Source organism: Hemiscyllium ocellatum, chromosome 39 (genome assembly GCF_020745735.1).
Source record: "Hemiscyllium ocellatum isolate sHemOce1 chromosome 39, sHemOce1.pat.X.cur, whole genome shotgun sequence".
NCBI classification, from domain to species: Eukaryota; Metazoa; Chordata; class Chondrichthyes; order Orectolobiformes; family Hemiscylliidae; genus Hemiscyllium; species Hemiscyllium ocellatum.
The window spans coordinates 23,089,556-23,115,866 of NC_083439.1; the positions used below are offsets into that span (position 1 = coordinate 23,089,556).

Here is a 26,311-nt window from a genome sequence, read left to right on the forward strand (position 1 = left end):
AAAGAAAATTTATAGCCCAGGAACAAGCCCTTTGGCCCTTCAAGCCTGAGCCGATCCAAATCCACAATAAACCATTGAGTTGGGAAGTAATGTCACTGGACTATTAATCCCAAACATCAGGTTGTTCTGGGTACATGGATTCAAATCCTGTCGTGGCATATGGTGAGGTTTGAATTCAATATATGGAATTAAAGAACTATTCTAATAATCATGTAACCCCTGCTGATCGTTGTAAGAACTTAACTAATGTCCTTTAAAGGATGAAACTCTGCCATATGTACATATGTGACTCCAGAGCCACAATGCGCTTGATTTTAACTTAACTCTCGGCAATAAATATTGGCCCAACCAGTGATATCTACATTCCAGAAATGAATAAGAAGTAATATGTTAGAAAGTAATGTAGCATTCACCTGTCAGGTAAATCTTCAAATAAAAGGAAGAAAAATCTGAACAAAGCCAATTGTTCCAACTCATTCAGAGATGTTATTTGGTGCAGATGAGACTTGAACAAGGTGCATGCAAGAAATATCAGTCTTACTAGTAATGCTCCCAAATGAGAGTTAATAAATGTGAAAGCTCTGTCCTTTCTGCTTCATTGATGGAAGTGCTCAGAAGCCTGTGTGGGAAGTAACTTTGTGTTTTAAGAAGTGTTTATTTCTTTTTGTACAGTCAAGTTTTCAAATTCTATCATAAACCCACTCAATCTGGGGTGTCAGTTAATTTGACCTATTTTCAGAAATCATCTTCCTTAGCTTGAAAAGGATAGAATGCAAGTTTTGAAGTAAAATCCATACCTTTGATAAAGTGATTACGATAGAACCATGACTGTTGTGAAGTAACCTAATGGAGAAGCCAGCTAGATACTAGAAGAAGCAACAGCTTCTATAACACTTTTTAACAATAGAAGTGGCATAGTGGTTAGCACTGCTGTCTCTCCATGCCAGGAACCCAGGCTCAATTCCACCCTTGCTAAATTGCCCATGGTGTCCAGGAATGTTCAGGTCTAGGTGGATTAGCTGTGGGAAATGCAGAAATGGGGTGGGTCTGGGAGGATAACCTTCAAAGGGTCAGTGCAGCCTTGATGAGCCAAATGGCCTGGTTCCGCAGTGTAAGATTCTATGATTCCAGTGGTAGGATTTGTTTAATAAATAATGCTAATTGGTTGAACAGCTCAGGTCCATTTGCTAATTGTGAAATTGACCTCCCTAGTCATTTTCCTAATAAATCAGCCATGATAGTTTGATCTTGTTTTTACTCCTAATGTATAAGGTCCTCAGCCACATCCACCTTTTCTAATGAATTCATCTTCACTATCTTCACGATCATGGATCTTCCAGATCTTCACAAGTATATTTCTCTTTACCGGACAGATGAAATCCAGAAAAAAGGTCCCTGTATGAATATGATAGATAAAACAGGATAATGCAATATAAATCAAGAAAAAGAGCTCCACTTAAATGTCATTTATCTGAGACCATGGTAAATCTACTTCAACTCCATCTTTTCACCTTATTCCAATGTTCCATTATTTCCTCACAACCTGTTGAATACAGGCATCAATTCAGCATTCACAGCCCTCTTGGGCAGAGAATTTCAAAGATTCACACACTCAATGAAGAAATTCCTCCTTGTTGCAGTGCTGAATGGCACATTCCTTATCCTGAGATCATGACATTTAATTCAGGATTTAGCAGGCATGGAAAACATCTTCCTAATATCTACCCTGTCAAATCCCTTTCAATTAGATCATCTTTTAAACTTAGACCATATCTATTCAATTTTGTATTGGACAACTTAATCTCTCCAATATTAGACAATCCTGTCATTTGCAGGAACCAATCGAGTGAACTTTTGGTGCACCTGCAACTAAGGCAAATTGTATCCTTCCATAGAGAAGACGATCAAAACAATACACAGGAGTGGTCTCTTCGGCCCATAGTTGTGGTTAAATGTCTATATTCTTTTTACAGGGCTGCATTGTGAATGAACCATTAGGCCATGTCAACAGGATACAAGAAGACAGTCAAGTGGGGTAGAGATAAAAGAAATGTGGTATAATCAGGGAGATAGACACTGTTCTTTGCAGCCAAGAACGTGAATCTGGAAAATTGTGTTGCCTTCCTGGTGCCAGAGTTTGAGATTAAGTTCTGGAGAGGAACATGCAGTCGGAGGGGGGGAACCAGGTCTTGTAGTCCATGTAGGTACCAATAGCATAGTTAGGATTAGGAAAAATGATCTACACGGAGCAGTATGAGGAGCAAAGTGTTAAATTCATAAACAGAACCTTAAAAGTAGTAATCTCTGGATTATTATCTGAGACACTTGCAAATTGGTTTAGGCCAAATAAGATTAGTAATGAATACATAGGTAAGTGAATGATATGGAAGAAGTGGGTTCTGATTCATGTTCATGAACCTGAGTGTTCTCTATCATGAGAGTCCCCAGGATACTCAGTTGAACACACACCAACAAATTCAAGAACAGCTTCTTTTCCTGCTGTTATTAGACTGCTGAGTGGACCTCTCTAACTTCAAATAATGTTGATCTTGCTCTTGTGCAGCCATAATCTTTTATGCCTCCTGAAAACAAAGAAATGTGGATACTGTAAATGAGGAACAAAAACAAATTGCTGGAAAAGCTCAACAGGTCTGGCAGCATCTGTGAAGAGAGATCAGAATTAATCCCAGAACTTGTTTGAAGTCACCTCCTTGATATAACTTAAGGTTTTATATCAAAACGTGACATCTGAGTGCCACAAGGATCGGTGCTGGGTCCTCTACTTTTTGTCATTTACATAAATGATTTGGATGCGAGTTAGTAAGTTTGCAGATGACACCAAAATTGGAGTGTAGTGGACAGCGAAAAGGATTACCTCAGATTACAACAGGATGTGGGCCATATGGGCCAATGAGCTGAGAAGTGGCAGATGGAGTTTAATTCAGATAAATGCGAGGTGCTGCACTTTGGGAAAGCAAATCTTAGCAGGACTTATACACTTAATGGTAAGGTCCTAGGGAGTGCTGCTGAACAAAGAGACCTTGGAGTTGCAGGTAGATAGGATAGTGAAGAAGCCATTTGGTATGCTTTCCTTTATTGGTCAGAGTATTGAGTACAGGAGTTGGGAGGTCATTTTGCGGCTGTGTAGGACATTGGTTAGGCCACTGTTGGAATATTGCGTACAATTCTGATCTCCTTCCTATTGGAAAAATGTTGTGAAACTTGAAAGGGTTGAGAAAAGATTTACATGGATGTTGCTGGGGTTGCAGGATTTGACCTACAGGGAGAGGCTGAACAGGCTGGTGTTGTTTTTCCTGGAGCGTCGGAGCTGAGGGGTGACCTTATAGAGATTTATAAAATTAGGAGGGGCATGGATAAAATAAATAGACAAAGTCTTTTCCCTGTGGTTGGGGAGTCCAGAGCTAGAGGGCATAGGTTTAGGGTGAGAGAGGAAAGATCTAAAAGAGACCTAAGAGGCAACTTTTTCACGCAGAGGGTGGTATGTGTATGGAATGAGCTGCCAGTGGAGGCTGGTATAATTGCAACATTTGAGAGGCATTTGGATGGGTATATGAATAAGAAGGGTTTGGAGGGATATGGGCCGGGTGCTGGCAGGTTGGACGAGATTGGTTTGGGATATCTGGTCGGCATGGACAGGTAGGACTGAAGGGTCTGTTTCCAAGCTGTCCATCTCTATGACTCGGCTCAGGCAATGCATTAAAGGTGTGAAGTCCAAGTTTGTCTGTATCCCAATCTTGAGTTAGACAGGTTCTATTTTCAAAGTGGAATTTCCAAAATATTACATGTATTGACTGACATGTAATGCAGATTATTATAAAACCTTAAGTTATCTTGAAGGTGACTTAAACAATTTCTGGGATTTATATATTAATGAACCTAAACTTGCAACCCATTCTAAAAGAAGAAAGACTTAATCCAGTTTTGTTCAATATATCATTTCAGTTGCATGTCACTAATCTTTTGCTGTAAGTTCTGTGTTTTATGATCTTACATTCCACAACCACCTGATGAAGGAGCAGTGCTCCGAAAGCTAGTGCTTCCAAATACACCTGTTGGACTAGAACAACTTGGTATTGTGATTTCTAACTTTGTCCATCCTACTCCAACATTGGCTCCTCCACACTACTGTATGTCCTCGTTTGCTATGATCTGCCTGTACTACTCTCAAAACAAAACTTTTCACTGTACTTGGGTACATGTGACCACAATAAATCAAATCAAATCACATTGATGGTGTGGAAGACTTTTTGTTGATGGGTATAGCAGATTGATGATTGGATATTCTTAAAGTAAGCTGGGTGCATTCTATTGCACCCTTGCACTTAGGGGAAGCCAAAGATGTTAGAGAATCACAGTGTCCAGGCTGTTGACTCTCCCTGATATGGCGTGGTGCTTAAACACGAGGGTAATCTTCAGAAAATTGTATCAGTGACACCCAAGACCTCATTTGTGGCCTGAAGATTGGGAGATAGTATTCAGGTTTCTTATTGACTGTTGAAGATTGGACTCAATCTCAGATGTGTGAGCAAGTATGCCAGGGTTGAAAAGCAAATCAGTAATGGTATTCCCCTCATGAATGATTATGAAGTGACATATTAATACCCAAACATACACTGCCACAAGTCAATGTCATGCTCCCACAATGAAATTTGAGCTATGTAACCTTACCAAGATGTATGGCACAGAACCAGAAAGCTAATGTTACATTAGGAGAATGAACACCAGGCAAAACATAAGCTTTGTGTGCCAATAACGGGAGTGAGAAGTAATGGAGAAATCCAGGTGAGACTTTTCCATTCATGTCGGCATGAATTTTATTATCTGATATAATGGGAGGGGGCTTCAGTGTGCAGATGATGTCAAGTATGTAATGTTCATGACCGCTTCAGGCCATAGTTTTTAATATTCATTCTTGCAAAAAAAAAAGCTGCCAATGCAGTAGAGTTTGTTTCCAGATCATTGGCATTAAAGAATACTATCGCCCCTAGCAGCAGGGCCTCACATTGAGTTGTACTCTGATCCCAGAGAGAAAAACAGTAAGTTATTCCAGACAGATTGCATATAGTTGCAGCCATTTGCTCTCGTCATTGTATAGTTAATTTTGGTGGAAAGAGACAAGGTTTCAACTTTGTGTCTTTGTAAGTTGCAGGTTCTGCGTGAGATGTTACTGATCCTACATCCCTGATGACCTTTCAGCTGAGCCCATTTCCAATTTATCACCAATGCCATGCCTTTGCTGTCCTTATGTTGAGGATAGTGTGATTGTAACTCGAGACACCCAGCCCCTCATCTTACAGCTTCTTTCCCCTCCTAATCCTACCCTTCAGTCTTGAATTGGACTTCCCCCTTCACTATAATTATTTCCTCAGTGCACCATTCCCATCCCCAAACTTTAGTTGCTTTCTTTTTCCATAACTCTATGGAATACTCCCTGACCATGAATCGTCCAACCTTCCAAACTGATTGTGGCCAATTAGTACCTGACTGAGAACAAACCATGCCCAAATGCAGCAAAACATGGACACTTGGCTTGGGTTGATAAATGTCTAGTAACATTGGGTTACGCAAATGCCTAGCAATAACTATCTTCAACAAGACAGAATCTAATCATCATCCTTTGACATTCCATGGCATTTCATTACTGAATTCCCCACTATCAACATCCTAAGGGTTACCATGAACCAGAAACTGAATGGTACTAGCCATACAATTACAGTGGCTATGAAAGCAGGTCAGGGCCAGGACCCCTCCATTGCATAACTCATTTCTTGACTCCCAAAAGCCAGTGCACCATCTACAAGGCTCAAGTCAGGAGGGTAATGGAACACTCCCCACTTATCAGATGAGTGCAGCTCCAACAACACCTAAGAAGCTAGATACCATCTTGTGTAAAGCAGGTGCCGATTGGTATCACATTCACAAAATATGCACTCCCTCCACTACCAACACTTAGTAGTAGCAAGTAGTGTACAAGATCCATTACAGAAAATCAGTAAGAATCCTTAGCCAAAGTTTGGGAGAAGATTTGTAGCTCGAGTGCTCGTTGTTGTGGTTCTCTTCACCGAGCATGGAATTTGTGTTGCAAACGTTTCGTCCCCTGTCTAGGTGACATCCTCAGTGCTTGGGAGCCTCCTGTGAAGCACTTCTGTGATGTTTCCTCCGGCATTTATAGTGGTTTGTCTCTGTTGCTTCCTGTTGTCAGTTCCAGCTGTCCACTACAGTGGCCGGTGCAATGGACCCAATATACTGGCCACTGCAGCGGACAGCTGGAACTGATAACTGGAAGCGGTGGAGACAAACCACTATAAATGCCGGAGGAAACATCACAGAAGCGCTTCACAGGAGGCTCCTAAGCACTGAGGATGTCACCTAGACAGCGGACGAAACATTTGCAACACAAATTCCCAGCTTGGCAAACAGAACCACAACAATCCTTAGCCAGCATTTCCCGAACCCATACCACACCTTCCAATCACTTCCATTTAAAGGGACAATAGCAACAGATACATATGAAAACACCACACCTTCAAGTTCCTCTCCAAGCCATTCATCAAATTGACTTGGAAATGTATTGTTGAGCTTTCAGTGTCACTGGGTGATATTGGAATCCTGGAATTCCCTCCCTAGTGGTATTGAGAGTCTACCAACAGCACATAGACTGCAGCAGTTCACCAAAGCAGCTCACTACCACCTCAAGGGCAACTATCGGAATGGACAATAATAAATGCTGGCCCAGACAGTGATTTCCACATTCCACTAAGCCCAGTCACTGGATGTGTGTCTTTACAATACCCATACTAATGGATCAGTAATCCTTGGCCTTGTTGCAATTGACTTGCAGGAATGTCCATGACCTAACCTTAAGACTGCAATGACATTAATCCATTGACTCTATTTGGAGACTGACTGTGGTGAACTCCCTGATCTGAGATCGAACAAGTTATTTAAATGCAGCAGCATCCCCTGACTGTTATCCCCCTTTACTAAGGAATGGGACCCCTTGGTTTTCTAACATGACCATTTGGTTGAAGCCCATGCAGTGGGTTTGTTTCATAAGCCGCTGGCCTATGTTGCAGGTACAGCATTGCTTTACGGTGTTATGATACATCAATGTGTTCATTCCCTTGACTGTTCAGTGCTGGGAATGGTAACAAGTTGCTTGCTTCTCACTCTGTGCTTGAAAGCAGCATGTGCCAGAGAACCTGACAGCTTTCAAGTCCTTGCAAAATCAGTGAGTGGCACTAAAGTGAGCTGACAGCCATAAGATGATACATTTGTGGTGAAGCACATGTGGCCCTATGTGCAAAGTGACAGAAGAATGCAAGGCAGAAGTGTCCCTGAGTTCCAAAGTTACATCCAGCTGGGCTGAAGTGGTGTGCAATTGTGTTGAGAACCATCATAATGATGTGGTGGGGCTATTGACAAAAACAGAAATTGCTGGAAAATCTCAGCTCATCTGACAATATCTTGGATTGGGAGAAATTAGAGTTAACATTTTGGGTTGAGGTGAATTTCCTCAGAACTGATGAGGCTAGTGGTTTGATGATGCTCCCTTGCGTGGCTGAAGGGTAGAAGAGGAAAGTGTTCTTGGCATGCAGGAAAATAGTGATGGTGGAACAGGATGATGGCCTGGAAAAGCTAGCAGCAACCTGGTACCTGCCATAACTTTCATATCAGGAATTGTGGCAGTTTGCTTTCATGGGAAGGATGTGAAGAAATGAAATGAGATTAGCTAATAATGAGATGCAAGTACATGGAAACAAGGTAGTCACTATTCATTGATCTATACAGTTGCCAAAACAAAAATAAGCCTGAGAATTAGGAAGATTTTAAAATTTCTGCAAAGAAACATGAAGATGACAATTAAGAAAGAGGAAATGGAAATATAGTAAAGTGGTGAGAAACACAAAACAAACTGACAAAAGTTCAATATGTATGCAAAATGATAAAGATCAGTAAACTGAGCTATGAGATTTTAGAATATGGAAAATGGGGAGAAACTGAAATACTTTGTTTTCATGGGAGCAAGTGTTAAAAATATCCTCAAAAGAGTGAAGAATCTTTGGACTAGCATAAATAGGTTAAATGAGGAACTACAAAATACTAATATTAGTTTTAAAAAAAACTAAATGATACTTCAAGTAAATGTATGCCCGAGACATGATGATCTGCACTTGAGATGAAAGGGATTGTTGTAGATAAGTAGATGAATATCTTTCAAAAATTAATCGAATCCAGAATGTTCGCTGCAGATTGGCAAATGACAAATATAAATCCCATCATTTAAGATTGAAGATAGAGAGAAAACTGAAAAATATAGGACTGTTAGCCTAACGTTAGTCACAGGGTAAATGCTAGAAACTATATATAAATGATATGATAACAAGAGACTTCACAAATAATTGGGCAGAGTCAATATTGATTTAAGAAAGGGAGATCACGTCTAACAAAACTTCAGGTTTTGAGGATGTAACTTGCAGAATAGATAAAGGAAAACCAGCAGATGTGGCAGTATTTAGATTTTCAGAAGGTCTGAAACAAGGTCCCCACTGAAGAAGTTGCTAAACAAAGCGTGGGGAAGAGGTGCGATATACTGGCATGGGTTATAGAACCAGAAACATAGGCTCAGAATATGTGGGTAAAAAATGAGGTCTGCAGATGCTGGAGATCACAGTTGAAAATGTGTTGCTGGTTAAAGCACAGCAGGTCAGGCAGCATCCAAGGAATAGGAAATTCGACGTTTCGGGCACAAGCCCTTCATCAGGAATGAGGAGAGGGTGCCAGGCAGGCTAAGATAAAAGGTAGGGAGGAGGGACTTGGGGGAGGGGTGATGGAGATGTGATAGGTAGAAGGAGGTCAAGGTGAGGGTGATAGGCCGGAGTGGGGTGGGGGCGGAGAGGTTAGGAAGAAGATTGCAGGTTAGGAGGGCGGTGCTGAGTTGAGGGAACCGACTGAGACAAGGTGGGGAGAGGGGAAATGAGGAAACTGGAGAAATCTGAGTTCATCCCTTGTGGTTGGAGGGTTCCCAGGCGGAAGATGAGGCGCTCTTCCTCCAACCGTCGTGTTGTTGTACAGCATTTCCGACTGAAATTAGTTTTTTTTAATGCGGAGCATAGTGAATCTTTAACATTGTTTTTTTTGGGGCGGGGGAGAACTATAGTGCTGTGCCCACCAGTTGGTGTATGAACAGGTTCCCATCAAAGTTTGTTTGTGTTTGGTGCCTCTGCCTTCCTCATTTAAAAGACTTAAAACTTACATCTTTGACGAAGCTTTTGACTCCTCTGGCCTACTATATGCCCCTGCATCATTACGCCCACGGGAAGAGCGCCAACTGAAGCATTTCATTATGTTAAAGACCCTCTATAAATGTCTGTCTAAGACGATCTGGAGTTCCCCAGTGTTAAAAACTGAATATTCAATTGGTAAGAGTTACAATGTATCCTCTGAGGGGGTTACAATGTATCCTCTGAGGGGTTACAATGTATCCTCTGAGGGGGTTACAATGTATCCTCTGAGGGGGTTACAATGTATCCTGAAAGAGCAGAGGCTACTGTAATTTTCCATCAAAGTACCAAAAAGTAACTTTGTTCCTTTGATGTTGCTATCACTGAAGTAACCAAATGTGTGCGCCATGTGATGTGCACGAGCCTGTTTGAGTGGCTGCTTTTTGACACTGATGTCACTGTGTTTCCTCTCAGCGCCAGGTCTCCCCCCTCTCCGGGTGAGCTCCACTCAGGAAGTTTTCCTCAGAACGGAACTGAAGCCTGTGGCGTGGATGCACAAGTGAAATTCCAGATTTATTCCCCCATCCCCTTTATCTCTCTCGCTCTCTCTCTGAGTGGGAGGAAACAGCGAGTTTTGCGCAATCACCATTCTAGCAGCGGGACGCATCTGCAGACGAGCTAACCCTTTTAAAAGCCATCGAGTGTTTCTCAACGCCCAGAAACACTCCCCTCACTCATGGCGATGGCATCGCTCCCTGAAGTGCGTGGACTGCCCACGGACGAGGTAAGTTCGTCGCTACCGTGTGTGTATTTTTTTTTGCTAACATGGAGGAACAGATGATAATCTCTGCAATTGGTTTCTGGACGTGGCGACCACGCTCGGAAAACTGCCCTCCACCGTCCTGTCCCCTCCCTCAAATTCAGGAGCTTTCCCCCCTGCCCTGCTTGCGGATGTTTGGGGGGGAAAATCACTGATGCTTAAAGGGGGGGCCGAATCAGGGGAGGGGACATTCGCGACCCGTGCCCCTTGCTGCATGATGACTCCCGTGGGGAGAGAGAGCACTCTCGTCTCCTTCCAGAACTTAGGCCTTAACATGGGCAACCGCTTCCCAGATTCCTGACACTTCAGGATCCGAGGCAGCTGAGCCCCTTGCAGATATTTATTTGTCCAGTCGGACCTCGCTAGGAGCTCCGTGTTTTCACCCTGTATGTTCGTGATTTTGCAGGAAGGTTGCCGGATTCTGCGAGTGAAAATTATCGCTGGAATCGGCCTCGCGAAGAAAGATATCTTGGGAGCCAGGTAGGTTCGGGGATTGCCTGTGGGAACGGGACTGGAGCCTAATCCTCTTAGTGACCGGGTCAAAACTCCCTGCGGCCCCGTGTTTCTGACTGGAGAATCGCAACAGTGGTGTTCGGGGACGGGCGGACAGACAGCAGTTCACCAAGGAGTAGAACAAGTTAACAGGAGCTTTAAAATTAAAAAAAAATCCCGAGGTTTGAATTTACTCAGCACCCCTCCCCCCACTGGGCAACGCTGAAATTTTTTTTGGAAATGCATAATTCAATGTTGTAATTACCTATGCTTTCTCTTTTATTGACTTATTTCACAATTGTGTTACAGTAAACTTCATTAACGTCACTGCACTGATACTGGATGACTAATTTATGTCATGTGAATCTGAGGCATTTGAAAATTTAAATAATGTGGGTGGGCAAGTAAATACTGCCAGGTATGTTCTGTATGTCATCCTCAGATACCAGCTATCTAACATTGAATCAGGAAGTATCAAATACTCTTGAGAATTCTTGGTGACATGTCAGAAGGTAATATTTTGACTGTTCCTGTTGCCTTTAACATGTAAAGGCTATCTTCAGGATATCTTGCCCTTACCTCTAACCCCTGCCCATGGACTGAAGAGATTGTTTGCCTAATCATGATGCTCTGTCATTGAATTTTGTCATCTTGGATGTCGCATTCTTCAGATTCCTGAAGAAGGGCTTATGCCCGAAATGTCGAATCTCCTGCTTCTGACCTGTTGCGCTTTTCCAGCAACACATTTTCAGCTCTGTCGCATTCTTAATCAAGCTTCAAAATCTTTACTGGTTTGTGTGTCCCCTTTAGTGACTGAGTTTTGAAATGTGGCCTAGTTGTCAGATATCTGATGTTTTTTTCCCAATTGGTTATCAGTATGAACAACCATTTAACAGGTGTTGTGCCTTTAGTACAAGAAGTGAACCTGAGTTAACTTCTTCGAGAGGCGCTTGTCATTCTACCAGTTCTGATCGTTCACGATCTAGCTGTGTCTCCCTCCATAAGCATTGCCAAAAAATAAAGACAATTTAATTCACCTACCATTATGATGGTGTTAAGGTACAATGATAATGGAGTTGTATTATTATAACAATTATTCTCTCAATTACCTTGTAAAATACTTGAAGGATGAGGAAAGCATTGGGCTAAAGTCACTTCTTCCTCCAAGGAAAGCTGCACTTGACATATGTTATGGCTAAATGGCTGTACTTGTACAATAGCATGTTCTGAAAAAAAATCCTACCTCATTTTGTCTTTCAATGCTTACATCCACTCCCTAGGGAATATTATTCAATTTTTTTTGCCACTTGTTCACTCAGGTAACCTGCTTCAGTATTACATTTTTATTTATCCCTATTTAAGTGCAGGTCATGTGCTCATCACTTCTCTTAGTTCCTTGATTGTCAGCATACTGTTAATCTGCTTATCTGATGTTAAGTAGTGAGTGAAGAATGAATAACAACTTCTTTCAGTAAGCCCATAGTCACACATAATTGTCCTTCCTGGAACTCAACATGCAGCCTTGACATTCTGTTGAACCTTGAGCTAAACATTTGATTCACAGCTCATCACCAACACAGCTTATACTTTATTATTGTGCCACAGGGACACCTCCAAAACAATTTGTTTCTACCTTGGTTACTTACCTGCATCTGCACTTGCCTCAGCATGTTAATTGCAAAAAAATTAGTTCATTGTCTTTATATTCAAATACACCAATTCTTTTTCCTTTGACTTTCTGGTCTGCAGGATCTGAAATTGTCATCCTTGATATGTTCACGCTCAGCTCTCATCCTCACTAACCAACATTGCATTCTTGCACTCCCTTATGTTGTATTTAAATATGAGTTTCCCCTGTACCGGTGCTTTCATGCTCATCCCATTTTACATTTGCATCTGCTTTTCCCATAAATTTCATTCTTTAGCCTGGTATGGCTTTATATTGTATCTAGTGGTAGAACCTTCAGTGACTCTGACCTTTCAAGAACTCCATCTTAAATTTTCATTATTTTAACAAAATATTCAATTTATCTTGGTCCTAGCTTCCTATTTTTCCCCATTTGTCCTACTGATCTTTTTGAGTCATACAGCACAGAAACAGACCCTTTGGTCCAACATATTATGCCAAATATAATCCCAAACTAAACTGCTGCTCCTGGCCCATATCCTTTCAACTTTTTCCTATATATGTACTTATCCAAATGTACTTTGAACATTGTAATTATACCCACCTCTGCTACTTCCTTGGAAGGTCATACCACCACAAACCACTCTGTGTAAAACATATGCCCCCCCCCCCCCCGATTTTTAAATCTCTCTCCTCGCACCTTAAAAATGTGGCCTGTAGTCTTGAAATTCTTAATCCTAGGAAAAAGACAACTATCCTATCCATACTCCTCATGATTTTATAAACTTCTATAAGGCCATCTCTCAGTCTCCTACACTCCAGTGAAATAAATCCCAGCCTATCCAGCCTGACTTTATAACTCAAATCTTCCATATCTAGCAACATCTAGAACCATCTCTAGCTTAATATCCTTCCTATAACTAGGCAAACAGAACTAGACACAGTATTCCAGAGAGGCCTCATTAATGTCTAGTACAGCCTCAATGTGGTGTTTCAAATCTTATACTCAAAGGACTGAGCAATGAAGGCAAGCATGCTAAAGGCCTTTTTAATCTCCCTGTCTATATGTGATGCAAACTTCAAAGCATTATGTACCTGAACCTCTAGGTTCCTCTGTTCTACAGCACTATTCAGGGCCAGGCCACTAATTGTATAAGCTCTACCCATTTATTGTACCAAAATGCAATACCTTACATCTATCCAGATTGAACTCCATCTGCCATTTTTCAGCTCATTGATTCACTTGATCAAGATCTCTTTGTTATCATTGAAAACCTTCTTCACTGTCTACTATGCCACCAATTTTAGTGTTGTCCCCAAACTTACTAACCATGCCTTTTATATTCTTACCCAAATCTTTATATAAATGACAAACAAAAGAGGATCAAGAACTGATTCCTGTGGAATACTGCTGGTGACACACGTCCAGTCAGAAAAACAGCCCTCCACTACCACTCTTTCTCCTGCCATTAAACCAATTATGTGTCCAATTGGCAAGTTCACCCTGAATCCCATCTGACATAACTTCACTAATTTATCTACCATTGCTTTTGAAAAATTAATCTTTTTAATGTTGTCTAGACAATCAGAAAGTTATGTCTTTTCTGTACTGTTGGGTGTCTTTACAGTTTGCTGTTGATAACCCATGAGCCTGCAAACATTTCCAAGAGTTATCAAAACTTTTTGGCATTATTGGCCCTTGTGGTGAGTGTATTGTCTGTTCTACCTGAAACCATCAGCATATGTATATTTACATGGATTTACAATGGATAAGTAACAGATTGATAAGGACCAACTGTCACATCTAACGTGCAAATGTCTCTGTACTCCATACGTACTCATACAGGAATACTATCCACTTGAAAAGTCTTGACATGTAAAAGGGGAAAGCCAGATTATGAAAACAGACCAATTAAAAAGAGGAAAATTGATTCACAGCTCCCTTACGTGATGGGAGCTCATTCAGGAGATGTTTTAATGATCCTGATTTTATATTACAGGATACCTCTCTTGCATAAGATGATCCCTGGTCCAGTCATAAATACACAAACTCATGCTTGCTCTTTTGCTCTTGCCTCTTTTTAGCTCAAATTTAGCATTTATTTTACTACTGTCTTTTAAAGATGATGACAGATATGATTCATATTATGCCTTGACTGTCATAAAGCATCTCGATACACTTCACGTGAATGTTATTAACGAAATTTAGCGCCGTTCAAGGGGATAATAGGGGACAGCTCTCCATAATCTTGGTCAATGATGTAGGCTTTAAGGAGTGACCTAGCGAATGAGATGTAGAAATCGGGGGAGGATTAAGGAAAGAATTCCGGATTTGAAGGCTTAGGCACAATAGGAATGGCCACCAGAGTGCTGAAAATTTGAGGATGTGCAAGAGGCTAGAGCTTGTAGGTTTGTAGGTCTACCGAGATGGGGAAAATAACAAGTGCTTCAAAAGTAAATTTTGAATGAAAGCAGGAAAAATCAATCTGTGGCTGCAGGGATAGGAGATAATGCCCATGAACATCTTTTTTAATTCACTGGTACCTGCTGATCCAGCTGTAGATTTGAGAGTGACCTTGCTGGTGTATAGATTTATTTATACACCATTGGAAATCAATAAAGTGGAAAAAACACAGTTCTGTTTTACACAAAAATTATCATTGTGGCAACTGCTGTCTTCATTTAATTCCTGGTGCAACCTGCTGTGGGGATGTATCAATCTAACTGTGGCTCGTGCTTTATGTTCCTGGTGTTCAGTCAATTGTGCTGCACTGTGCCTCAGTAATCTTTTGTTATCAGTGTTTTGTAGGAGTGATGACACATTGTTTTCATTTTATTCTAGGGCTTGTGACTTCCTATTATGATTGTATTAATGCATGTTTTCTTCACAATTATGGGCGGCACAGTGGTTAGCACTGCTGCCTCACAGTGCCAGAGACCCGGGTTCAATTCCCGCCTCGGGCGACTCTGTGTGGAATTTGCATATTCTCCCCGTGTCTGCGTGGGTTTGCTCCGGTTTCCTCCCACAATCCAAAAATGTGCAGGTTAGGTGAATTGGCCGTGCTAAATTGCCCGTAGTGTTAGGTGTAGGGGTAAATGGAGGGGAATGGGTCTGGGTAGGTTGTGCTTCGGCAGGCTGCTGTGGACTTGTTGGGCCGAAGGGCCTCTTTCCACACTGTAAGTAATCTAATCTAATCTAATTTCTGCTGTTTATTAATTTAATCCAAAGATTAAGACTGAATTTTGGTTGCCTACAGTTTTTGCCAAAAGCTTTCAACACCATGCAGCTCCTATCTCCCCAGGTATAGGAGGTTGCCTAGTAATTTAGTGAATGTAACCTTATCACGAAGAATAGATTGAGTGATATTTGAATTGCTTGCAGATCAACACCTGTTGAGACAGAGGAATATGGATGGTAATAGCAGTACTTAGCAGTGAAGCAGTAACAACGTAGCAATGTGCAGAACCTCCTTCCCAGATTCTAATGTGGCGTCGCTTCCCATCATTCATATTACAGTTTCATTTGTGAAACTGACCAGTGCAAATTTAAAATATGATGGGAAACTCATAATTGTACTTCCAAAAATTGATAATGAAATGCAAGCTATAGGAAGAAAGGAGGAACATGTTCAATGTTTTGTGTTCTTTTGTTAAAACGTCTGTTGCCAATAATATTATCAGATGATGTTATTGTCTGACAACCCCATGCATAAATTCAAAACAAAAGTAATGATAGCCAAACAGACTGATCATTATGTACTGTCATAATATATTGATCACAATATCTGGATCCTCATGGCTCAAGTCCTAAAAGCAGGACATTTTAGAATTGCACTTAAGGTAAATAAAGAAAGGGAAGCAATTAATAGTTCACATGGCAAAACTTGAATTTGCCACAAAATTACAGCATTTACAAACTGTTCCCTCATCTAATCCATCAAAATTTGGAAATGGTTTTCACTCTATTCGTGCAAATCGTTGACCAATATCATTATACACATTAGACTTATCCTCAAGAATATTAACCATAGAGTCACAGAGATATACAGCATGGAAACAGACCTTTTGGTCCAACTCGTCCATGCAAACCAGATATCCCAACCTAATCTAGTCCTATTTGCCAACACTTGGCCCGTATCCATCTTAACCCTTCCTATTCATATACCCATCCAGTTGCCTTTTAAATGCTGTAATTGTACCAGCCTCCACCACTTCCTCTGGTAGCTCATTCCATACATGCACCACCCTCTGTGTGAAAAAGTTGCCCCTTACGTCCCTTTTATATCTAAACCTATACTCTCTAGTTCTGGACTCCCCCACCCTATGGTAAAGACCTTATCTATTTCTCATATCCATGCCTCTCATGACTTTTATAAACCTCTATAAAAGTCCTCACCCCTCAGCCTCAGACATTCCAGGAAAAATAGCCCCAGCCTATTCAGCCTATCCCTATAGCTCAAATCCTCCAACCCTGGCAATAAGCTTCACAACATCCTTTCTTCTGATAGGAAGGAGACCAGAAATGTGCACAATATTCCAAAAGTGGCCTAACCAATGTCCTGTACAGCTGCAACATCACTTCCCAACTCCTATACTCATTGCTCTGATCAATAAAGAAAAGCATATTAAATGCCTTCTTCACTATCCTGTCTACCTGTGACTCTCAAGGAGCTATGAACCTGCACTCCAAGGTCTCTTTATTCAGCAACACTCCCCAGGACCTTACCATTAAGTGTATAAGTCCTGCTCTGATTTGCTTTTTCAAAATGCAGCACCTCGCATTTATCAAAATTAAATTCCATCTGCCAGTACAGAGGATACAAATGTTTGAATTTGTGGTCAAATGTTGAACTGCAGCATGAATGAATGAGGGAGTTTTGTGATAAATTATGGTGTTCAGTTTCCTGAGAGAGTCTGTCGATCAATAAATATGTGGTGGAGGAGTTGGTGTTAGACTGGGGTGGACAAAGTTGAAAATCGCACAACATCAGGTTATAGTCCAACAGGGTTATTTGAAAGTACAAGCTTTTGGAGTGCTGCTATTTCATCACGTAGTTAGTGGGATAGGATATAAAGGACACAGAATTTCTGAGTAAAAGATCAAAGTGTCATACAATTGTTCCGATGTACCAGACAAACCTAGATGGCTGTGAAGTCTTTAATCAACTCATAATCCACATTATAAGTGATTAAAGACTTAACAGCCATCTAGGTTTGTCTAATATTTCATATCAGTTGTATGACACTTTGATCTTTTACTTAGAAATTCTGTGTCCTATGTATCCTGCTCCACTAGCTACCTGGTGAAGGAGCAGCGCTCTGAAACCTTATAGTTTCAAATAAACCTGTTGGACAAAACCTGGTGTTGTGTGATTTTCAACTTTACCAATAAACAGTTCTGGCTCCAGTTGTGAAGTAGTCTAACAAGAGAATCATCTCTTCTCTTGATGATGAACCTTAAGATTTTCAGTCTTGATTTCAAATTCCTTCTTTGACTAAACTTTTCCTTGTTTCCAAAATCTCCTCCAGCTTTATTTTATTGCATGAACCCTTGTTTATCCAATGCAAGATGACTAGTCTTTCTCTGCTCAATTATTGACAGCAGTTCCTTGTGTCCCTGAAACCTGTTTAGCAAGTCTGCCCTCTCACCTGACTTTTGAGATATTCTTAGAGTCCCTGAGTATTGCTATTCAACAATGCAACGTTATATTGTATTGTAGTTTGAAAATCCATTGTTTGAGTTCTTAAATACTCAAAACATACTTCCGTAATGGCTGATTGGTAGATGCTGAGGTTCACACAAAGTCTATGTTTGATCTTAAGGAGCTAGTAAACCTGAGTTAGTCCTGAGGCATTCCGTGAGCTTTCATCCCCTGAAACAGCTTTGTTTTTGAGTTACTGAGCAAACTGGAAGATGCTAAGGAAGGCATTGCCTCAAATGTACATGGATAAGTGTGTTTTTGGAGCACAATACACTCATCATTGGAGGGTCTTTATTCAGGAGATAAATGGGTAGTGCAGCATCTGTGACTGAACAGATTTACAACTGGTCTGTAGAAGAAACTAACTCCATACTTTTAGCCTAGAATGAAAAAAAGACAGTTTGAGTGTTAGATAGGTGCCTGTCATAGAGTCATACAGCATGGAAATAGAGCCCTTGGTCCAATCAGTCCATGCCAACCATAATCCTGAACTCAGCTAGTCCCACCTGCCTGTGCCTGACCATCTCTCTCCAAACCTTTCCTATTCATATATGAACTTAAGTGCCTTTTAAATATTCACTGTGCCCACATCCACCACTTGGTCAGGAAGTTCATTCCACACATGAACTTGTGTTTAAAAAAAATTGCCCTTTTTTAAAATCTCTCTACCCTCACCTGAAAAATAAAATGCTCCCCAATCTTAATCCCACATTCTAAGGAAAAGACACCTAACATTAAACCTGTCTATACCCCTCGTGATTTTATAAACCTTTATAAGGTCATCTCTCAACCTCCTACCCTCCAGTGGAAAAAAATCCCAGCTTTTCCACCCTCCGTTCCCAGCAAAATCATGATAAATCCTCTGAACCATCTTTATCTTAATATCATTCCTCGAACTGGACTTTACTCTAGAAGAGGCCTCACCAATGTCCTGTAAACCCAACCCCATGACTTCCCAACTCTTACATTTCAGAGGTCTGAGCAATGAAGAGGCAAGTGTGCTAAATGCTTTTTTTTTTAAACACCCTGTTTATATGTGACTCAAACCGCAAAGGATTATGTGCCTGAACCCCTGGGTCACTCTTTCTGCAACACTACCCAAGGTCCTACCATTAATTATATGCCCTACCCCTGTTGTACCAAAATGCGATGCCCTTGCATTTATCCAGATTGAACTCCATCTGCCATTTTTCAGCCCATTGACCCATTTGATCAAGATCCCTACGCAACCTTAGAAAACCTTCCTCACAATTTGCTTTGCCACCAATTTTGGTATCATCCACAAATTTATGAACCATGCCTTCTATAATCTCATATAAATCATTTATATAAACGACAAACAAAACATTGTAATTGTCTTCAGACTGATGTCAGCTGAAAATGGTGACAAACCAGGGCCGACAGAATAAAAAGTGTGATATGTCAAATTATCCTCAACCACGTAGGTCATCGTCCCTAGACTTCAGTCTTTGGATTGAAGAACCAAAGCTGATTCTCTGGTCCAGGTACTTTGATTACATTTATATCAGTGATTGTTTGCCTGCTTCCTGATCAGTGGTCAAATGTTATGTTTTGTTATAAGTTGCTCTGCTGTCTTATGAGAAAAGTCGACATTTTTTTAATGGAGAATATCTATTGTCTTTAAACTATCTATTACACAATTTTGAGAATGTGCCACGGTTGGGTATAAAACCAAGTTTGGAAGATTAAGTATCTTTTATCAGTTAAGTGGGTAGATTATGGTGATGCAATAAAATCCCCTTTTGATAAAATTCTAAATATAGTCCATTCTCAGTTCTTTTTTGGTTGCAAACAACATGTTGATGCTAGTATTTATGAAGATGGTTATTTATTTAATTGCATTGTTGATAAATGTAAATTTGTTCTATTATCCATATTTCTTATTGTCTGTGTCAACCAAAGCTGCCTCATTGAGTGCAATTACATGCAGATGAAATTTGTGCAAAGGGCTTATGTTCATATTGATTCATGGTCTCCTTATTTAGCTACGCATCAAAGCTTATTGCTGTTCAGGTGAGATGAAACCCTCTCCCTTCTCTGCTTACTTGAGAGAAGACAAGAAAATTCATATTTTGCAAACCACAGTAAAATTGAGTTTTCCACTCAATGTATTTGCAAGTGAAGTGAATGGAGCACTCAATAGAGTACATACCTTCTGCCACTCTCACCCTTCTTTGGTTAATGCCCTGTAACTACAAAGCTGAAAAAAATAATTCTTTTGAGAGCTTTAATTTCACTGGCCAAATCACATCCAACTACCTGCTCTGAAAACTGATTACATTTTGACAGCAGTGACAAATTCCACCAAAGCAGCTGAGACAATTCACAACATTTTAGAACCATCTGCGCCATTGGGAAAGGTCAGCTTGGTTTGTTTCTCAGTGTTAGTGGATGCTTTCATAATTTACATCACTCACATCTACCATTTTTTGTTCTTAAAAACTAATCAGTTCTTCCTTGGGCCATACCTTGTCTACATACCAAATTTTCATTGAAATTTGTATATTAGCTTTTGGGAGAATCTGTTAATTTGCAAATAACAGGGGCAAAAACATTACTTCTACCACTGAAGGTGTGCGGATGTAACATTTCAGCCCTGTTTTGTTGTATTGTTCACAGACCAAACGTAATTAGTCAAAATATCACAATGTGAGTAGGAGGGCATAGCATTTGACTGAGAATGATGATCACTCAGGGTGGGGAAAAGCACTTTTTGCTTTTGCAGGAACATTGATTAATTGGAAGCAAACCTAATTTCCTTCTAAAAATCATTCTGCTCAAAACATCAATAAAAGTGAAGATTTTTGTTTAGAATTGTTCTACATTTCAGTCATGATGTGAAGGTGCTGGTGTTGGACTGGGGTGGACAAAGTTTTAAAAATCGCACAACACCAAGTTATAGCCCAACAGGTTTGTTTGGAAGTACAAGCTTTTGGAGCGCTGTTTCTCCATCAGGTAGCAAGATTGGCAAGATCATGGGACAGAAATTCTGTGTCCTGTGATCCTGCCCCACTAGCTACTTGTTGAAGGGACAATGCTCCGAAAGCTCATACTTCCAAATAAACCTGTTGCACTTTGACCTGGTGTTGTGTGATTTTTAACTTTGCACTTTAGTCACTAAAATGTGGACAAATATTTATTCAGTAGTTTCATTAATTTCGTGTGCTTTAAACCTACCTAAACCAATTGAAAGGTTTATTTTCTCAAAATCTTAATAAAAAACAGCAACAGTTCTAAAGATTTTCTCTCTATTATGAGTTAAAATAAAGAAAAACTGCCTTGATTCCATGGTGCCCCAGAATGGGGAGCTGCAGCCTTGCTAATCGTTTGCAGAGATGTTTGGAATCTGACTCTACGTGCAGAACAAATGAACTTGTCATTTGGTGATGTGCTCACCCAGTTTAATCACACTATTTTTATTTGGAATGGAGAAAGAAATTGGGAGTATTTTCCCTGTCAATCTATCAGGAGGCAAGATTGGCAGAGATAGGGGACTCAATAAGCAAATTAGTTCAAGTGCTAAAACAGAAGCAGTAAGTCAGTGGTTTATGGGAGAAGTGAGGAGCTGTTTGAATGTAAAATGGCAAGGTGATGATTGATTAATAGTTATAAGTTTAGTTAATATTTCTCTGATGGAGAGCATGCCTGAGAAGTGTGAATGTGGGTTTGTTGGATCTTGGGAAGAATGTGTAGTGCTGTAGGAAGAAGGTCCGGGAGTAGCACAAGGAAATTGATGAGGCCATGTTGTTTCCTTCTATCCTGTGACAGCTATGTGTGATTAGGTCATCATGGTTTGTGAAGCAGATTATATTCACTGAACCAAAATTTTGATTCTAACCTTCCTCTGGGTTTCATTCTCACTCTATCTTTTCCATCAGTAAGCTCCAACCTTGCCTCCAATTTTTCTGACAACTAGAAAATACATATTCTAATCCATATTTAATATACAGCACTGCGCAGTTATTCCTCCCAATCCCCCAGTATTTAATGTCTTAATTGATCTTCAAATCTATTGGGAGCCATTCAATTAAAAACATCAACCCCTTTTGAATTTTTAACCCAGTCTTTTTGCACCTGCCTTTTAGTTTAGTCATGTCGTTACTTGTTAACCTTATACAAAGTGTTTCTTCAGCTTTACTTCTAACTCGTCATCCCCCTATTTTTCCAGACACTTGCTAAATCGAATTGCTTTGTTCTGCCAGTTTTGGTTTCCCTTCCACTTAGTTCAGCATTGTGTTTGTTTTTCTTAAATTAAATTGCAACCCAAATCACTCATTTAGAAACACTAACAGCAGGAAGTTAAGCCTCTTTATTTTCAGAATTCAGGATTAAGCATTTAGCTGAAAAGTATTGATTTTGACCGTTGATATTCAAAGCTTTGGAATGTTTCTTGACCCTAGTGTGAAAATGTGTTGGCTATTATTCTTGTATTTATTATACAATCATGTGGACATGCATGTTGAGTCACAGAACAGGAATGCCACAATTAAACAGTCCAAACAAAAATACCAAGAAAGGTTGTAACTGCCAACTGGTTTTGATAACTTGGCCTCTTCCCAAAGGGAGGAGATGGAAATTTACAAGTATTTGCCAATTTGGGAAGTTTCTTGAGCAATGTCAATTAAACTTCAATTGATCTCGAGTGGTATCTGTTCAATCCTTGCAGGGAGTAGCTAAGCGGTAGCTTTACAGGAGCAGGTCGGCAATACTTCAATTAAATGTAACAAGCAAACATTACACACCTTAAGGGTTCTTGTGGCACAGTGGTAGTGTCTCAGCCTTCTGGGACAGAAGGCCTGAGTTCAAGTCCCACCTGCTCTAGAGGTGTGTAATGACATCTTTGAACAGGTTGATTGTAAAATACCTACACTGCAAATGTTGGGGTGCAATGGTAGTGCCTTACCTCTGAGCTAGAAAATCTGGGTGCAGGACCCACATGCCCCAGAGATGTATCACAGCATGTGCGAGCACATAACTGCACTACAGGTCTTGGATCCACTCATGAGTAGTTCCACAAGAGATTTGCTGTATCAAAGTAACTTTGTTGTTCCTTAAACTGTGCCTGGACCAGTATTGTTAATCTTAAATTGTCTTGTACCATTAATCTGCTCTTTTAATCTGTCTAGGTTTGCTATTTGCGCCTGTAGAGCCAAATATTGACGACCTAACTGGTTTAGATGTTGGACACACCTCACCTTGTGAGGGTGTGGAGTTCAGGACAGATATTTTGCATTCTGTTCACCCAGTTAAAAAGGACTTGAATAATACCTTCATAAAGTCAAATTTGTTCTTTTCAAATACAATATGTTGAGCAGCATAGAACTCAGCCTTACAGTTCTGATGTTGTCTCTTAGTGACTGTTGAGAATTTTGACCAGGAGCTGGAGAGATAGCAGTTGACACTGGCAGTACAGTGTCTGGATACTGAAAAAGACCACTGCTGCATTTGTAACAGAGCAAGTTGGGACATGTTCAGGGAATGCAGGTGTCTGCAGGAAAGGCAGGCTATTTGATGGAACGGGAGAGTGGTGCAGAAATCATAGCTTTTTTTTTGCTGGTTTCTTCCTACCCATTGTATTTCTGTCATTCTGGTTTGAAATAGTCATAAGAATAGCAGAAGGAGGTTAATCCAAAAAACTTCTTCACTGTTTGGAAATTTGCAGAATGGCACTCCCTACAATCCTGTTCATTTGTTTACCACCTCTCCCACCCAGTGTACAAAATCTTGTTTAATCAGATACTGTACTCCTACTGCCTTTAGTACATTACGAATTGAACCTTTGTTTTAAATCCTAGAATTTCAAATGTATAAAAAGATTTGGCCTTGAACATATTTAAAAGGAATGATCATATGTTGGGATCATCCTTTTCAGCTGCAGGCAGTTTTCGATATAAAGCCTTTTCCCTTCCCTTCCCTTTTGCATGCACCCATTAGCGTCAGGGTCTGGATTGTTGTGCAATCCCTCCCACAGGAAGATGACACCTCAGTTGCCTGGAGCACATTCAACACTGATCATCTGTATGGGCAATACTGTCAAAATGATGCGGTACAAAATGAAACCGTTTCCTTTGCTCAATTCTGTTCCTCCCCCGAAACAAAACACCCCAAATATAATGATAAAAGAATCTAGCTAGTTTATTATGAAAGGTCAGATATCCAAGATCTTGCTTATTGCTGGTCAGATTGAAAAGCAGTGTCGTGCTTCTGACCAATCTTCCTGTGGAGGCACAGGCCACCATCTATTTTCCACATTTTCACTTTATTACACAGTTGCACAATAACATGTGTTCTGAAATATCATTTCTTTATAGTGTGTCATTTTTGGAATCCTACATTGTGTTAAGGGGCTAAAAGTTACTTGTGCTTATGTTACGCTTAATAACATACATTTATTTGATATAAACGAGATGATTTAATTCTGCAGTTGTCATGTCAGGCAATGATGATTTTAATTCCAGCAATTTAACTTCAGGATACTGTTCCTCCTTACATTTCATTAACTTATTTTGATAATGGCTGTTAGAAGTTGCAATGTTTCTTGAATGCCTGACATCAGACTACCAAAGCAATTGCTTTCCTCTGAACTAATTGAGTAGAAGTCTCTTGAGGAGAGTTGAGACACTGTAGTAATTGTTCCCAAAGCATCCCTAAAGAGGTCAAATGTACCCATAGGTTCATGCAAGACCCTGTCTTGCGACCACTGGAATGGAGAACGCTGATTCAGGAAAGCACCGACAACATTGGGAAATATTGGGAGCACACAGAGACACAGTCTCTGAGGCAATCCACAAACCTCCAAACAGCCCATCTCCCCAAACCTTCAGGCACGAGCTGCTCCACGTATGGTAGAGTCTGCAGATTGCACATTGGATACTTTTTGAAATGATCAACAGAGTGGAAGCAAGTAAGTTACAATTCTGAGGGACTGCCAAAGGAGGGAGTAGGAGAAGGTGAGGTGTGCAGGCATAGATTTTGGCATTCTCATCCATTGAGTACCAGCATCAGTGGCCTTTGAATGTGTACCTGCAGCAAAAGCTTTAGATTAGAGGATTGGAAAACTCATAGAAGACCTAGTTGGAATAAAGGAGATATTCTCAGGATGCTAATCTGTAACTAGCAGAGTGCCGCAGGGATCAGTGCTGCGGTGATAATGTTTTGCAATATAAAAATGATTTGGATAATGGAAATAAGTGTATTATCACCAAGTTTGCAGATGACCCAAAATCAGTGTAAGGATAAGTAATGGGGATGACAGTTTTCAGGGAGATATAAATGGGTAGGTGACTATTTTATTTATTCATGGGATGTGAGCATTGCTGGCTGGGCCAGCACTTATTACCCACTCTGTTGCATTCCCCATGCTATGCATGGACCCACAATGCTGTCAGCAAAGGAGTTCCAGGATTCTGACCAATGTTGAAAAAGTGGCACTATGGCTCAGTGGTTAGCACCACAGCGCCAGGGACACTGGATCGATTCCTATCTCAGCCAGCTGTCTGTGTGGAGTCTGTACATTCTCCCTGTGTCTGCGTAGTTTCCTCCGGGTGCTCCGTTTTTTCCCACAGTCCAAAGAGGAGCAGGTTAGGTGAATTTGTCATGCGAAATTGCCCTTGTATCTAGAAATTTGTTCAAGAAGGGTAGTAGGGATAACTCTAGTAACTATAGGCCGGTGAGTCTTACCTCTGTTGTGGGCAAAGTCTTAGAGAGAATTGTAAGGGATAGGATTTATGAACATCTGGATAGGAATAACGTGATCAAGGATAGTCAGCATGGTTTTGTGAAGGGCAGGTCGTGCCTCACAAACCTTATTGAATTCTTTGAGAAGGTGACTAAGGAGGTAGACGAGGGTAAAGTGGTAGATGTGGTGTGTATGGATTTTAGTAAGGCGTTTGATAAGGTTCCCCATGATAGGCTACTGCAAAAAATACGGAGGTATGGCATTGAGGGTGAGTTGGAGGTTTGGATTAGGAATTGGCTGGCTGGAAGAAGACAGAGGGTAGTAGTTGATGGTAAAGGTTCATCTTGGAGTGCAGTTACCAGCGGTGTTCCGCAAGGATCTGTTTTGGGACCATTGCTGTTTCATTTTTATAAATGACCTGGAGGAGGGGCTAGAAGGCTGGGTGAGCAAGTTTGCGGATGATACGAAAGTCGGTGGAGTTGTTGACAGTGAGGAAGGATGTGGCAGGTTACAGCGGGATATAGATAAGCTGCAGAGCTGGGCAGAAAGGTGGCAAATGGAGTTCAATGTAGGTAAGTGTGAAGTGATTCACTTTGGTAAGAGTAACAAGATGGTGGAGTACTGGGCTAATGGTCGGATACTTGGTAGTGTGGATGAGCAGAGGGATCTTGGTGTCCATGTACACAGATCTCTGAAAGTTACCACCCAGGGAAATAGTGCTGTGAA

At 40.7% G+C, this 26,311-nt stretch overlaps 1 protein-coding gene across 2 annotated transcripts in view; it reads left to right on the forward strand.

Annotated features, from left to right (window-relative positions):
- Nucleotides 1-9,735: 9,735 nt before the first annotated feature.
- LOC132834428 (E3 ubiquitin-protein ligase NEDD4-like) overlaps nt 9,736-26,311 on the forward strand; it is a 159,058-nt gene continuing 142,482 nt past the window's right edge. For both annotated transcript variants that reach the window (XM_060853363.1, XM_060853364.1), the window contains exons 1-2: nt 9,736-10,029; nt 10,472-10,545. In XM_060853363.1, the coding sequence (XP_060709346.1) occupies nt 9,982-10,029; nt 10,472-10,545 (122 nt within the window). In that variant the 5' untranslated portion in view covers nt 9,736-9,981. The remainder of the gene's footprint in view (nt 10,030-10,471; nt 10,546-26,311) is intronic.